The sequence below is a fragment of the Piliocolobus tephrosceles genome, chromosome 10, assembly GCF_002776525.5.
Source record: "Piliocolobus tephrosceles isolate RC106 chromosome 10, ASM277652v3, whole genome shotgun sequence".
Classification (NCBI taxonomy): Eukaryota; Metazoa; Chordata; class Mammalia; order Primates; family Cercopithecidae; genus Piliocolobus; species Piliocolobus tephrosceles.
In genome coordinates this window covers 26455662-26471845 of record NC_045443.1, presented here as the reverse complement: position 1 = coordinate 26471845, position 16184 = coordinate 26455662, and the positions used below count along the sequence as shown (strand labels likewise).

Genomic DNA, 16184 nt, shown 5'->3' with positions numbered 1-16184 from the left:
CCTCACTCAAAACTCCAGGATTGTTTTGGTTTTGCTTTCTGTGAGGTGCAATGCAACGTGATGAATGTTGAAATCGTTTGAGCTTAATTAATACACAGTTTAATCCAAAATAGGCATTGCTGGGCTCTAAGCTGCGAAGTCACTTCCAGAAGTTCAGTCGTTGTTACTTTCCTACAGAGGCACAGGCTCTCTTTTCTTCCTACTTTCTGTAATCCAGCTGACAAATGAATAAAGACATTTTTCGCATTTAGGTGTTTTTGAATCTTTCTAAAGATATCTTTCTAAAGATGTTAGAACTCTCTAATTGGGAACTCTCTTTCATATATATTATTAATTATTATTATTTTCCAAACAGGGCTCACTGTGTTGCCTAGGCTGGAGTACAGTGTCACCATCCTAGCACACTGCAGCCTCGGACTCCTCGACTCAATAGCTTCTCTCTCCTCGGTCTCCCAAGTGGCTGGGACTACAGGCAATCGCCAACACACCTGGCTAATTTTTTTTATTTTTTTATAGAGATGGCATCTCATTATGTTGTCCAAGCTGGTCTTGAACTCCTGGTTTCAAGGGATTCTGCTGCTTCAGCTTCCCAAAGTGCTGGGATTACAGACGAGAGCCATCATGCACCTGGCCTCTCACGTGTATGTGTTTTTAAAAGCTCTGTTGGCGGGGCGATGGCTCATGCCTGTAATCCCAGCACTTTGGGAGGCTGAGGTGGGCGGATCACAAGATCAGGAGTTCAAGACCAGCCTGGCCAACATGGTGAAAGCCCGTCTCCACTAAAAATACAAAAATTAGCCAGGCATGGTGGCATGCGCCTGTAGTCCCAGCTACTTGGGAGGCTGAGGCAGGAGAATCACTTCAACCCGGGAGGCCGAGGTTGTAGTGAGCTGCGATCACGGCACTGCACTCCAGCCTGGGCGACAAAGCAAGACTCCTAGTTAGTCTTCACTCATCTCCACAACAGTGCTTAGGGGGATTGGATTGTCCATCTTAGAGACAGACACTTTTACTCAGTCAATATTTAAGAGTTATTTTTAAAGCGCCTACAATGTGCTAGGATATAAAGACGTTCAAAATAGACTTGGTCCTGGCCCAAAGTCACAGAAGAAATCAATAAAACTGATTATTCTTATTCCCGCATACCTCTACTCAGTAGCACTTAGAGCAAATTTCAGTGAAACCACTAAAAAATGATCCCATCACTTTGGGGGTATTTATATCTCCTTTGGTATGGTCATTGTAACATTCAGAAAGCTAGATTCAAAAATAAGTGACGTTGCCAAGATGTTAGGATAAAGGCTACTCCTAGGTTGTTTGCTATCAGCAAATTTAAAGAAAGTCCAACTCCCTGCTGTTTGCTTTAGAATTAGAAACTAATCATCATCAGCTCTTTTTGTAAACTGCCAAGTCCCCACAAAAGTAACTTTGAAGACAAAAAGTATGTACTTCACCCTTACTTATTTTATGATCTTCGGTGTTCTCCTTATGCCTTCCTTCTGGACCAGTGAGAAAAATAATGGTTCATGGAACAAATACATTTGCTTAGAAAACAGAATCTAAACCACACATACCAGTTCCATGCAGAGGCAGTAGAAACAGCACTGACTCTCACCAGAGAAACAGAGTGGCTGAGGCAAGGTTATGGTCAGCTTTGGGGCCATCACACCACAAGGTGTTTCTATTGTGAACAGAAAAAAACTGGCATTATAACAAGATACCCACCTGACTTGGGCCTGACTGAGAAGAACCCAAATGACAAAACAAGAAAATGCTTGGTTTTCCCATGTAAATACAGTAAATATTTATAGAAAGTCAACTGACTATCTGGAATCAAGTATGTGTTGTTATTAGCTACCTATTGCCAAGTATTCTGTAACAAACACATGACCGGTGCTTTACATATTTTACTGTCACCCCTTATAACCACCTTATAATTATAGTTTCCGCTTTTAAAGATGAAAAAATTCGAGTATCAGAATTATTAAGTAATTGGATTAAAGTCACTCACCTACTTATGAATGGGGGTAAGTGGAACCAGATGTGAACCCCAAAGCCAATGGTCTAGAAGATTAACTGTTTTATTAATTATTTCCTGTATGTATATTGCCTACAGGCAAACAAGTGGCTAGACTGTTTAAATTGTGATTTTAAACAATTTAATTATCATGGGTAGCATAGTATCTATAACAGAGTTAATTACAAACTTAGACCTAAAGATGAGTACTATACAAAAATATCTTGATTCATCACCATAATATATATTTAATGGCCAAAGGAGATCATTATTCCATTAGTACTAGTTTATAACTAGATACAAGCTCTATTTGCTGACCATACTGCCAAACTGCCATGTAATTCGAAGTGAAACATTTTTAGCCTTTTCCTCAAAACCTTAAATTATATGTAAGTTTAAATAGTCAAACAAGATAATAGGATATTGCTGTACATTTGTCTTCTGAGTTTCACAAGTAGTGGCTTACAGTTGTAAAACAGTTGTACACATATTCTTTTTTAAAAAGCTTACTTTTAATTGCCTCACTGAGACGCGTTACAAATGAAAGCAATGTCAATGAACAATATCCCAGATGTATTGAAATTCTTCTGGTCTGATTACAACTGCAGACTACAATTTTCAGCCTTTGGTGGTCTAGAGAAACTCACACCTGCTCAGTTTCCCAACAGCATGGTTGAGTTTGTGTTTAAGGAGGCCTGGTCTTTGGTAACACCATGAGTTGATAGTGACGAGGATGTCATTTTCACTTAATTGATATCGGAAAGTAAAAACAAAGAAAAGTTACTATCAAATAGTGATAGGGAGTGATCAAGGCTAAAATGGATCAGACTCATTACGGATACAACAAATAAAATTTCCTTTTACATGTACTTTCCACTGAGAAAAAATCATCACGTCTAGCTCATCACAGAGTTTAACAGAAATGAACCAGGTTTTTCAGTATTCATAAATTATGATGTCACTATTTTATAGGTTAAGCAATAACCTCTTCAGATATTTATATTACCGGGAAAAAAGGCACAGTAGGAACAAAGTGTTTTCGGATACTCTTGGCTGCTTCCATAATTCAACACTGACAAAGATTGTAAATTAGAAATTGCAGAAGAGTAGTTAATATATGGTTTAGATTATTTTGATCCTTTTGGGGGAGAAAACAAAATCAAGCCAGTATCTCTATCTTTGCAACCCATCTGAAACTTAACATTATTTTCAAGTATTTATGCATCAGAAGTTCAGAACGGGGAAGATGATAACTCTTTAAAAGTAGTGTGATTAACAAAATGTCCTTAGGAAACCCAAGTAGAAATAATCTTTAAACCAACATATTCTCAAACACATAATCTTACATTCCCCAAGAACAAAAAGGGATTTAAGAAAAAAATTATTACATTTCCAAGGTTTATATCAAGCCTTTTTCATATGTAACTAAATATATCTAAAGTGTTCAATTAGATTCGATTTAAAGAAGTATCAAATACTCTACCGAAAACAATTAGGAATTCATTTGTGATATGCAGGACTGCTGCCCCCATATGCCTTGCTGGCCTCCATACCTAAAATGACTCTAGGGATATTGCTGACCTCTGTGTGTGTATTTGTGTATGAGTATGTGTGTAGAACAAATTAAAGCAACTCCTATTTTTTTTTTATTTTCTTTATTTCTATGTCATTAATTCTAAATGTGTCTTTGGGCTCAATTTTTTCTCAGCAGAATTGACCCATTTATAATTTTTGCTTGGCAGTTTGTATTTTCAAGTTAAATATCGTATGGACAATGCAATCTTTATGGTCAACAAAGGGCTTATGACTTTCTCATTCTCTCTCTCTCTTTTTTCCCCTGGAGATGGGGTCTCACTATGTTGCCCAGGCTGGACTCAAACCTGTGCTCAAACAATCCTCCCAGCTCAGCCTCCTGAGCAGCTAGGATTATAGACACTTGCCACCACACCTGGCTTAACTTTTTCATTCTCTGGAGAACTATAGAAATGATAAATCTCAATCATTTAATCGTGCATTTCACCTATTTTTAAGGTGCTATTTATAATACCAAATTTTTCTACATATAATTTTGATTTTTCCACTGTATATGATACTGTAGAAATAACTAACTGTATTTTAATTGAGAAATACAGGAGAAGAATGGATAAACAAATTGTGGCATATTCATACAGTGGAATACCACTTGCTAATAAGAAAAGGGGTGAACTATTGATGCAGGCAATGACTTGGATAAATCTCATTAACAATGTGCTGAGTGAAAGAAACCAGACACAAAATAATACATACTGCATAATTCCATTTATATAAAAATTTTAGAAGGCAAAATGAATCCACCGTAATTTAAAAAGTGATTGTGAGGTTGGGATGAGAGAATTGTTTCGAAAAGAGTAAAAGGTGACTTTCTGGGTGATGGAAGTAAGTCTTCTGTATCTTAGGGGGTAATCACATGGGTGTTAGTTGTCAAAAGTCACTGAACAACACTTACGATCTGTGCATGTTATTGTATATAATGACATCTCAATTTTTAAAAGTAAAATAAAAGAGAAATACAGGGAGTCACTGGATGTCCCTCAGTAACTAACAATAGAACAAGTAGGAGGTTTTTTGTAAATTTAAGTTATCTCACCAAACTCTCCTAATGCCTCTACTGCCATTCTAGATCCTCTGCATTAATTATCTATTGCTACAATAACAAATCACCCCAACATTTAGTGGTTTGAAACAATAATTATTATTTCATGGTTTCTGTGGGTCAAATATTCAAACAGCACACAGCAGGGATGGTTTGTTTCTTCCTGTTATCTCTCGACTCTCTGCTGAAAGACTTAAAGACTGGAGGCCTGCGATCAGGAGGATCCCGTCTTAGTTGAAGCAGGAAGATCTGCTTCCCAGGTGGCTAGTGCATCTTGTTTCCTTTCCAGATGGCCTATCCACAGGGCTGCTTGAGTATCCTCACAACATGGTGGCTGACTTTAGAATAACTGATTCCGAGATTGAGAAAACAAGGCAAATGCAATTCTTTGCCTGATACAGACCCAGAGACCCAGAAGTCACTTAGCAACACTTGAGTTATTCAGCTCTTTAAAATCAAGTCACAAAGCTCAGCCCACATGCAAGGGGAGAATAAGATCCATCTATTGAAAGGAAGCATAACAAAAAATCAAAGGGTATTAAAGGTATATTTTTAAATCATCATATCCTCCTTCTCAAGTTTCTTCATGGATTGTTCTTCTTTTGCTGATCTCCTAAACATTGGCAAACTTCACGATTCCTTTCTTCAGCCTCTTTCTTCTTACACTACATGTTCCATGGCTTCACTGAAGACTCCCAAATCTATCTATCTTAGGAGGCCAGACTTCTCTCCTTAGTTCTAGGTCTGCAAATGCAAATACCTATCCACATCTCCATATAAAAGTTCCAAAAGTGCCTCAAATTCACTCTGTCCTTGAACTCCACTGAGAAATCACATGAAGTAAATATAAGGTATCCACAGACTTTAATGACAAGGTGGTCATTGGTTACCTTTTCCAGAACAATCTGGCAGTTTCAAGATTTTGATGAGTTTAAGAATGAACAGGAGGTGAAAAAGGAGGAGAATACAGGTAAAGGAATCTATCAAGACACTTAGTTGTGAAGGGAAGGAAAGAGAAAAAGCTGCAGCTAAAGGGACATATAAAGTCAAGGAATGGTTTGCCTTTTTTTTTTTTTTTAAATGGAAGACACTTGAGTATGCCTGTGTGCTGAGATAGAAAGTGATAGAGATGCCTGAGGGAGGGGACATTTGATCAAATAAGTTCCTTGAGGTGGGAGAGTCTTAGAGGAAAGTTCTTCACAGGCTGAGGTGGGAGGAAAGAATATAAGACTATATAGAATGCAGTTGAGTTTGCAGGGTGGGAGAAAGACACCTGAGAGTTCCTAGATACATACATATGAATGTAGGATCAGTATTTTTCTTCTCAATAACGCAGTTTTGGGATATAGAGACATTCTGCTTTCATATCCTATCCCACAGCACATTTTATTGCTATATCTTGAAAGCACAGGTGAGTTTTAACAAAACATTTTCGAACAATTCCTCTAAAATAGGCAAAAACATATTTTCTGTAAATTATAATTACAATGACAACTTATTTACAGAAAGGTTTATGTATCTTTATAGGCTACAAAGTACTCTTACATATTATTTCTTTAAATCTGACCAAAACCATGTGAAGTTGGAATTACTTCAGAGTGGCTAAGTAACCTTTTCAGGTTACATTAAAAAGAAAAAAATCCTAGATCTTCTTGCTCTAAATTCAGTGCCCTTTCCACTTACATTTTATCTTAGCTGAATGACTTAGATTTTTTACTGTACAAAAAAATTGCATGAGTACATTGCACATATAGGCAATCAGACAGGTTAAGAGAATACAGTACTGTGTGGACAGACATCCCTGCCACATACCAGGTTAGTGAGAACAAAGGCTGTCTAGAGTCCTGACCGTAAGTCCCATGAGTGTAGAAACAATGCTTTCTCAATCACCATTGGTCCCACGGTGCCTAGCACAGTGCAAAGGTCGTAATATGGCTTTAATAAATATTTATAAATTCTAAATAGTCATGGTGTGATCTGGATTCAGATATTTCTTATACAAACAACATTTCTTTAAAATCCTTGGACCGCATATTTTGTCTGTCTATTTTTATTTTGTTTGGAGAGTTGTCTTTACGAGTAACTCAACCAGGACACAAGGATGAATTATAATTAGGTTTTCTAAGTAATAACATTAAACACCCTGTGTCACACATAAACTATAAGATTTTCATTTTGACCAGTAATCCTCTTCTTTAGTTAGAATAGCTGAGTCATTGTCTGACTCTAAGCCAGACTGACATCTTTGATCATTTGTATAATATGCATGTTTCCATGGACTTACTTCCCTGTATTTGGTTCCATATCTAGTCATTACCACCTTTAAAGACATCTTTGGCCCTATGACAAAGCCTTGTGGGCCATGTTCTTTTTCCCCTACAGTTCTATGAATTCTTTCATTTTTATGTGGTTATGAGTACAGATGCTGAGCCCAGACTGCCTGAGTCCCAATCTCAGCTCTAATTCTTACCAGCTGTGTGATTGTGGACACGTTCCTCAACCTCTCTAAGCCTCAGCTTCCTCTCTGCAAAATGTGAATATTACAAGTACCTACCTCAGAAGGTTGCTATGAACTACAAGTACAATAGTTGATGCAAACATGGAGAACATTTCCTGATGTGGTTAAATAATCAGTCACTGTTAGCCAGTATCCCAGCCCTGCCGTCTTTTCCTATTCAGTTTTCCCTTCCTATGCATTATCTTTCTGTAAAATTTCTCTTCGGCAATCTTGTTCTCGTTCTTTCTCTTCCTATTCTCATTCTTTCTCTCCACACAAACTATCATCCTCCCTGTTCTACTCTTACACTCACTGCTTGGTATCACTGAAGTTTCAACTGCTGAATTAGTGCTTTGCTTCACAATATCATTTTACTTTTCTTCACCACCACTCTCTGCACTCACACCTAACTCTGTAATTGAGACTTTTCCAGAATGATCCCTACAGGAACATGGTGCAGTGCTCTTTCTTCTCTAAGTGCACTGTGAGCCCATTCCCCTCATTCTACCTGACCCCACCTGCTAGTGCAGGGAAGTGACTATACTCAAATGCTATGTTGCCCACCCCAGCCAATCATAAAATGTCTGCCGTTTTATTTCTGAGTTTTTGCTGTGCACCTCATGACAGTTACATCAAAATAAGTAGGAAATTCATATTGGATTTCCCCAACTGATTTCAAATGATCTCATAGAAGTCACTGAATTGCTGGTGTATCAAAAACAATGTTTCAATAATCTAACATTAAGCTACATTTAGTCAGATCTTGGCAAGAAAATGTTCACATTTCCCTAATGTTTTCCTCCCTAAAATCTCACACATGGTGTATTGGACATCGTTTTGGGGGCCTAAAAATCTCTCTTTATATTGTGGAAAGATCCCTCACCCACACCAACATGATCTGTGGGACTGCTGCCCACTTCATGACCGTAACAGCAGGCCCTGGGGCCTGGCCTGGCCAAGCTTGGCATCTCTACCCTGGGGTTAAGGGTTGGGCACAGGGAGGACTAAGCTAGAGCAGGATGAATGAGAACCCTTCCACCAGGCATGAGACAAGGATTCTGGGGTGAAGGGTGCAGGCCTTTCTTCCTTTTGGAAAGGGAGCTACCAATGGTGGGCTTCCTTTCCCACTACTTGAAGACAGTCTTTCTACGACAGTAGAGAATAAGGCCAATGTACAAAGAGAAACAGGCTAAAATAACCAAAAAGATGGAGTGGGGAAGGGGAAATAAAGAGAGAGAGGGGCTTGATGACATTATTTGAGCCTCAGAAAATAATTACAGCTGAAGCAGACTCATCCTGAACATCTGAAGGCAGGAGACTGTCTTGTTTAGCTCCGCATCACCATAGCTGACACACACTTAGAGGCTCAATCCTTACTTGTTGAATGGTTAATACATAACCAAGTCAGTAAATATTCCTTTTCTTTAAGTGAGTTATTTCTATCTCTTAAAAGTGAAGGTTCCCTGACTTAGGCAGTAACCCAGATAAATCTCACTCAGCATAGCCTATGGGCATCCTCGTCTCTACAATAACAGACTTGCAGGAGCAAAAGAAAGCATTTGAAATGACAAGTGAGCAGGGAGTTCATTTCCAAAAAGACAAGAAAGCTGAAAAACACAATGTTTTTGTCAACTTGCATGGGAAGATATGAAACTATTCTAGGGCAGGAGAGATATTTTATAGGGTGTCTATTTACAATGCTTTTGCAATTTGGCATATGACGAAATGCCAGATGCCTTTTAATAATCGGTACTACTTTTAGCTGAGATGTATGTGTATCAGTTAAGTGCCATGCTCAACTATTTACTTATACCTGCAACTTTCGTTGCTCCTTTATTAACCTAAATCATAAAATTAAGTGGTATGTTAATAGATACTTACATGGACAGGTTTTTAGCCAGAGATGCAGGTCAGAAGCACCTGTAAAGCACTTAAAACATGTTTTTTTTTTTTTTAACATTCCTGATGTAGTTATGTTTGGGGTGAACCCTCATGATTAAATCCTCTAAAAACCTGCCAGGACACATCCCAAGTTAAGCTCAACACCTGCCGTCCCTTAAGGCAAAAGGAAACATTCATTTTCTAAAGACTAACTTTTGCCTTTTTGTTTTATTTCTTCTCAGTAGTAAACTGCTTACAAAGCATTCTTTCTTTAGTTCATTCAAGAAACATTTAGGGAGTGCCTGATATTGCCAAGCAACCTGGGAGGCACTGGTGACAAAAAGGGAGGTTCCTGCCCTTAAGGAGCTCACATTCGACTGAAGGGAGACAGAGGCATCATCAGGGAAGTGTCATTAAAGCATGACACATGCTGGGACAGAATTGTGTATAAGGCACAGACAGGCACACAGGGCAGAGGCACTCTACTACAGCATGTCAATCTCAGGTAGCGTCTGCCTTGGGAAATGTGCTGGGAACTGATCACTCACCGACTTGGCACAGCAGGTGGTCACTCATGGCTTGTGGTTATTTATCTCTGAGGTAACTCTGGTATGTGTCAGGGTGGACCTACTGGTTCGGTCAGGTCATTATCTCAGACTGACCTCAACTTTTCACCCAGCCTGCAGCCGCTTCCCTATCCCTAGTCCTTGGAAACAAGGCTTCCTAGTGTCACTTATTTTCTCCTCTGCTCAGGGGAGTAAAGGTATAATCAGACCAGTACAAGGTGCTGTGTGAGTGGGGGAAGAGCTGACCGACTAAATACCCAACCCTTTTGTCGGCCCCTGAGAAGACAGCAGACCTTAATACTAAAGAAACAAAATCTGGCCAGAGTTTAGGAATCCCAAGCCAGTCAATCATTTGCAATCTTCCTCAACAACTATTTTTTACTTAACATGTTTTTTTGTCCATAAGCAAGTTGCTCCTCATGGGCAGGAACCTGCCTTTTCATCACCAGTGCCTACCAGGTTGCTTGGCAGTATTAGGAACTCAATAAATGTTTACTGAATGAACTAAAGAAAGAATGCTATATAGGCAGCCCATACTGAGACATTGACTACATCATGTAAATTTTGGAAAGGAGTATTTCTTTCAATATCATGGATTATTTTCTGTTCAAGCATTAGCTTAAGTTCTGTTTCTAAAACCTAAGCAATCCATATTTTAAACCAAAATAATTTAATCTTAGTGCACATTCTGTTTAGAGACAGCAGGGGAAGTATCCTAAGAGAAGAAAAGGAAGGATACGTGAAATGTTTATTGAAGCAAGCTGTCTGAGGTTTCTAGCACCTAGAAAAACTCACTGAGATGTAAAAATGGTTGCTCATGGGATGTGGATATTTTCCTTTTCTCCCTATTTTTGTTGTCTTCTAATAAGCACATTACATTATGATGTAAAAAAAAAAAGCAACTCTTAGTTTTCAAAAAAAAAAAAGTCACTTCAGTTGATGTACAGGTTGCATTTTTTCTCCCTTCTTCTCTATGAGAGAAATTTTTTTCATTTTATTTACCATTTTCTGTAATAGTCTTTCCTCTGTGGATGCTCATCTAGAAGAGAAATTAATTATGCCAGTAAGTGATCTATATATTGACCATATAGACCACTAAAGTTCTTTGGAGAGATTTCCAATTCACGTTAACTTTCAAAGTGTCAGCTGATTGTCACTTTCCTCCAACATCCAAAAAGAGAGTCCACAGTCCAGGTCAGATGTACGTAAATAAAAAGTTTACTCTGTGTAAGGATCTATCCCAAGCCCACTTTCTCTGTGAAGATTTTCCTAACTATCGAGGCCATTGAACTGTGTCTTTCTTGAACTTCTATAGAGTGGCATGTGTCACATCAGTTATTATTTATATAGTTTTGGGTTCTGTAATTGTTTTATATGATAGTTTTCATTCATTTATAAGGCATTACGGTTACTGCGTGCTAGGAACTGTGTTAGCACTAAGGAAAATGAGTAGGAGGGATTGCAGAAAACAGACACTTAAAATATGTTGTTGTAAATAACTTCAGTGTATGAATATGCACAGTGCTTTGCAAATCCCAAAAAGGAATTCCTTACTCTTTGCCCATTCAGATTGTCATCTGCAGGCTTTAGAGTAGGAATGTTCCATTTTCCACCCCACACCTTGACTGCCACCCCTCACAAGTAACTGTGGACTTACTGGATTCCAGCATACCTCTAGCTCATTGGTTGGAAGCTGGGTGAGCGTGCTTGCTCCTTTTCTCCTCAAGTGTCCACGCAAAACCAAAGGTAGCTGGCTGAGTCAGAGGCTGCTCCCTTAGAAGGCTTATGGCTCTCTGGTGCTCTTACTCACTGACAATTTCCTTTTTTTCTGGTTTCCTCCTTTCATGTTGCCATCGAAAGTGCAGTACCATTTGGGGTGATGACCAGGAACTGCGAAGAGGCTCACTATGAGTGTCTAGCCCAGGCTTTGTGATCCAGCTCAGAATCACCCTCCGATTGTCAGTGGTGTCCGGGTACAAAGCCCACCTAGCAACTTGCAGCATTCCCTGTTTATATCCTCAGGGATTCATGAGGAAGGGTGGCTGTGGCTTGCAGAAGATCTCAGTATTCTGAATGCCCCTTTCATAATACTATCAACATCTTCCCTAATTTCTGAAATTGGTCATTTTGGCTAGAGACTGAATTCTAATTTTCTTTTATAGTCAGTCACCCATACAACAAACACAGAATTGATTACATAATAAATGCTCAATTAAAGAGATGTTACAACTCAGTAGACGGAGAAATTCTCTCTGGATCAGATTTCCATATATTCATTGAATTTATATTTGATAAGATGTGCTAAGATAACATTTTTTAAAGGAAAAGTTTAGGGCCGGGCCCAGTGGCTCACGCCTGTAATCCCAACATTTTGGGAGGCTAAGGAGGGCCAATTATTTGAGGCTAGGAGTTCGAGACCAGCCTGGGAAAAATAGCAAAACCCCATTTCTACAAGAAAGTTTTATGAGAAAAGGTAGGTATAATATACTAATATAAAGGTAGAAATTTCTAAAAGTGCAAGGGGTTATTATAAACCCGGTTCTTATTCTGAATTGCGTGTCCAAATGACCCATGTTTCTTTTTTTAAATGCCTATGACTTAGACCTTCCTCAGGAAATTCTAATTCAGGAAGAGGGTTGGCATGTAGCACCTGCGTGTACTTTTTAAAGTATGTACTTTTAGGCTGGGCACGGTGGCTCACACTTGTAATCCAAGCACTTTGGAAGGCTGAGGCAGGCGGATCACTTGAGGTCATGAGTTCGAGACCAGCCTGGCCAACAGGGTAAATTTCTGTCTCTACTAAAAAAGAAAAATACAAAAATTAGCCAGCCGTGGTGGCGTATGCCTGTAATCCCAGCTACTCAGAAGGCTGAGGCTGGAGAATTGCTTGAACTCAGGAGGCAGAGGTTGCAGTGAGCACAGATTGTGCTACTTCACTTTAGCCTGGGTGACTGAGAGACTCCAACTCAAAAAAAAAAAAAAATTAAAAGACTCCACATATTTAAAAGCCTCTACATATTTTTCAGTACTTTTCAAAGACACCATAGATTATTTGCTGCATGACTAGGACTGCAAGCCACTGGAGGGGAGGAAAGGAAAGGAAAAGAAAGGAAGGGAGGGAAAGGGGAAGGGAAAGGAGAAGGGGAAGGGGAAGGTGAAGGGCGAAGGGATCCAGATACCAAACTAATGCACCTGAAATGAGCCTGGTCCTTCACCTTTGTCAATTAAAAAAGTTGAATTTGGCCGGGCGCGGTGGCTCAAGCCTGTAATCCCAGCACTTTGGGAGGCCGAGACGGGCAGATCACGAGGTCAGGAGATCGAGACCATCCTGGCTAACACGGTGAAACCCCGTCTATAATAAAAAAATACAAAAAACTAGCCGGGCGAGGTGGCGGGCGCCTGTAGTCCCAGCTACTCGGGAGGCTGAGGCAGGAGAATGGCGGGAACCCGGGAGGCGGAGCTTGCAGTGAGCTGAGATCCGGCCACTGCACTCCAGCCTGGGCGACAGAGTGAGACTCCGTCTCAAAAAAAAAAAAAAAAAAAAGTTGAATTTTTACTTACTAAAACTATAGTCGTTCAAAAGATTTTCTTTGGAAAATTTCATCAATGAAGATTTAAAAGCCATCCAAAAAAATATCATTCTTATTGCTTAATGCTAGTGTAAACTTAGTCTGTTATTTTTAATTTTTAAAAAGATTAATCACCAACCTAGGACACAAATTTAGAGTCAGAGGTAATCACTCCATCCCTCATCTTCTGTTATCCACTCCCCATGGTGAAAGCTCAGTATACCTCTATGGAATGACTGAGTGACTGACTGAATGAGTGAGTAACTGCCCCAGTGAGGCTCACATCAGTTGTTTGACTCACCCATGATCTTACTACGAGTAGATGACAGTGCTGGACTCAAATTCAGGAGAGCCCATTTCCAGTACTAAACTCTTCTGATCCTGACACGTGATTTACTCACCCCTAAACAACTGTCTATTGTTCTAAAGCCTAAAGCCATCCTTCAAGAATACTATTGGCTCCCATATAGACTATTCAAAACAATATGTCACATAGAGTTTAAAAACAATGCTAAAAATAATAACTAACAAAAAGACTTGGAGAAATAGCAAGACTGCATGAGTGGAAGGTCTCCCAAAACAACTATCAATACTTTGAAAAGGACAACATTTATTTCTACATATACGTTTCCATTTCTTAAAAGGCAATCTTTGACCTTCTGTTTTTAAGTTGCACAGTGCTATCCTCCATTCATAGGTGTTCTAATGACAGGCATCAATGTGCTGCATTTAGTTTACTGGTTTCTGTCAGACGATTTATCTCACTAGACAAGCTCGGCTAAGATTATTCTACAAAGCCAAAAAGAAAAGAAAAGAAAGAAAGGAAAGAATGAAAGGAAAGAAAGAAAGGAAGGAAGGAAGGAAGGAAGGAAGGAAGGAAGGAAGGAAGGAAGGAAGGAAGGAAGGAAAGAGCCTAAACTTTGATCCATAATTGGTGTCTGTTTTCACAGTCATATGTTTTTAGATAACATTGCCTACAGAATTGCCTTTTGTAAATTGATCTGTAGCACCAAGAAATGTGGTTTTAGAATGAGTTCTTACCACGCTCCCTTTTTAAGCCACCACTGAGAAAACAACTATAATATTACATGTTCTTAAAAATAAGACAGTGGAAAACAGCTACCATTGTTGACCAATCTCCCTTCAACAATGAGAAAGTTAACTGATTTTTGTTCCTAAATAATACTTTTGTTTTACAACAGTACTTTTGCTGTTCAAGGAGAAGAAAACGCAGAATTCTGATAGAGAAGTGGATCAAATGACAGTTTTTCCAACTATATTGAGTAACTTTATTCAGAACAGCTGCTTTGGACCAAAAAAAAAAAAAAAAAATGAGTAGTAAATTTTAAAAATAAGGAAAAAGATTTCCACAGAGATCACGGTTTATCTACTGATACGACCTCAGTGAGAAAGAAAATAGATCTTCTTGTATACATAGCACAAAAGTAAAACTTGTTTGAGATTCCATGCAGTCTAAGGGAATCACTCTGCTTTCTTTCCAGCCTGCTTCTTGTCCTCTAACACTGTCTTCCCTGGAGCACAACCGAACTGGGGAGAACTGGAGTGGCCAGCCCAGTGAATCTCCTGGACAGACTGGCAGACACTAGGAATTGTTGCCTCCTTGAAAATTTTTTATTCTTCCTTTCCAGAGTTGTCACCTCTCTGAATATCCCTCCACTTTTTTGCTTCCCTCCATATCCTCTACTTATGTAAACATTTGATAGATGCTTTAGCTTGGAGCTTCAACATTCTTGAGTCCCTAGCTATGTAGAAGATGCTGTATGATTCTACAGAATATGAAAAGGCAAATATCTGATTGCTTGCTCATTCCTCGCAAAAGATCTCAAATACTGTTCAAGTTTTTGTGTATCTTAAACTTCAGCATGTATCTCTTGACTAAAAACCTGCTTAGTTATTTAACAGTGAACTTTAAAGCTAAATTTTAAGATTAGGAAAACATACGCTATGTGCTCAGAAAGCACAGGGGACAGTGATGGGGGAGAAATCGAACTTCTTAAATGTAGTGGTTAGTTTATATTTTGTGGCATGACATTGTGTATGTAATTTTGCATGACGGTGGGGCTTTCTGGAGTGGTGTTGGAGGTGAAGGGCAAGTTCCTTCCCTTGTTGTTGCCTCAGACTACGTTCTGCAAGCACCTAATGTCTCAAGGCGTCAGGACACTGTTCATTGTGACAAGCAAAAAAATCTCGCTGCTGCTATGAGCACAGTCGTGTGAATGAATATTCAGCACCTCCAACTCAGATTTGTGGCTAATGATCTAGATTTTGAATTTGCAAGGTCCAATTGTGCAGCCTCCTTCTTTCAAGCGGCCTTTCTCCTTAGCCGTTTCATTATTTGTTCATACCTCCAGGAGAAGAAGTAGAGATAGAAGAAGAAACATAAATTCATCAACTTTTTTCAACTCAATCCTTAGTCCTGCTGGTTCTCTGGTTCTGAGATGGGTTGTGGAAGAGCAGGAAACGCTTGGAGGAACAGTGTCCTGAGCAAACAATACAGAGCACATCCTCAAGCCAGGGCAAACCGTATCCTGTTCACACAAAAAGACAACGGGCTAAGTAAATATTTCACTATGGCAATGCAAAAAAAAAAAAGTCTAGCTAAAAACGAAGCCAATCATTTGAGGGTTTCAATTACCAAGTGATGTACATCATCAGAGACACTGCAACACCGTATGTGTATGTGTGTGTGTATGTGTATGTGTGAGGGTTGTAGAAAAACTACCCAGTTGGGTCTATTGCCTCCTTCAAGAGGTAGCCTGAAACTAAGAGAAACATGAAATTGTGTTTGTTTCATTGTAATGACTTTCAGATAGTCCACTGGCATCATTTTTTAGGGCCTCTTAGGAGGCACTTGGAACTAAGGCGGGACAGTAAAATCGGGATTTCTGAGGCTGTATGGGGTGCAGTCATGAAAAACTGAAAACACATCCATGCAGAGATTTGGTTTCCTGGTGGTGGTTTAAGGAATACAAGGCCCCTAAGCAAAATTGTGAAGTCAAAG

At 39.2% G+C, this 16184-nt stretch overlaps 1 protein-coding gene across 9 annotated transcripts in view; it reads right to left on the bottom strand.

The window, feature by feature from the left end:
- The window catches only part of SSPN (sarcospan), a 111703-nt gene that overhangs the window by 38048 nt on the left and 57471 nt on the right, over positions 1–16184 (bottom strand). For 2 of the 9 annotated variants that reach the window (XM_031936291.1, XM_023209044.2), the window contains one exon: positions 1575–1681. The exons of 4 other annotated variants lie outside the window; for them this stretch is intronic. In XM_031936291.1, the coding sequence (XP_031792151.1) occupies positions 1575–1681 (107 nt within the window). Of the gene's footprint in view, positions 1–1574; positions 1682–11265; positions 12335–15528; positions 15712–16184 lie in introns of those variants that run through there. 3 more of the 9 variants (XM_023209046.2, XM_023209047.2, XM_023209051.2) reach the window with 2 other exon arrangements.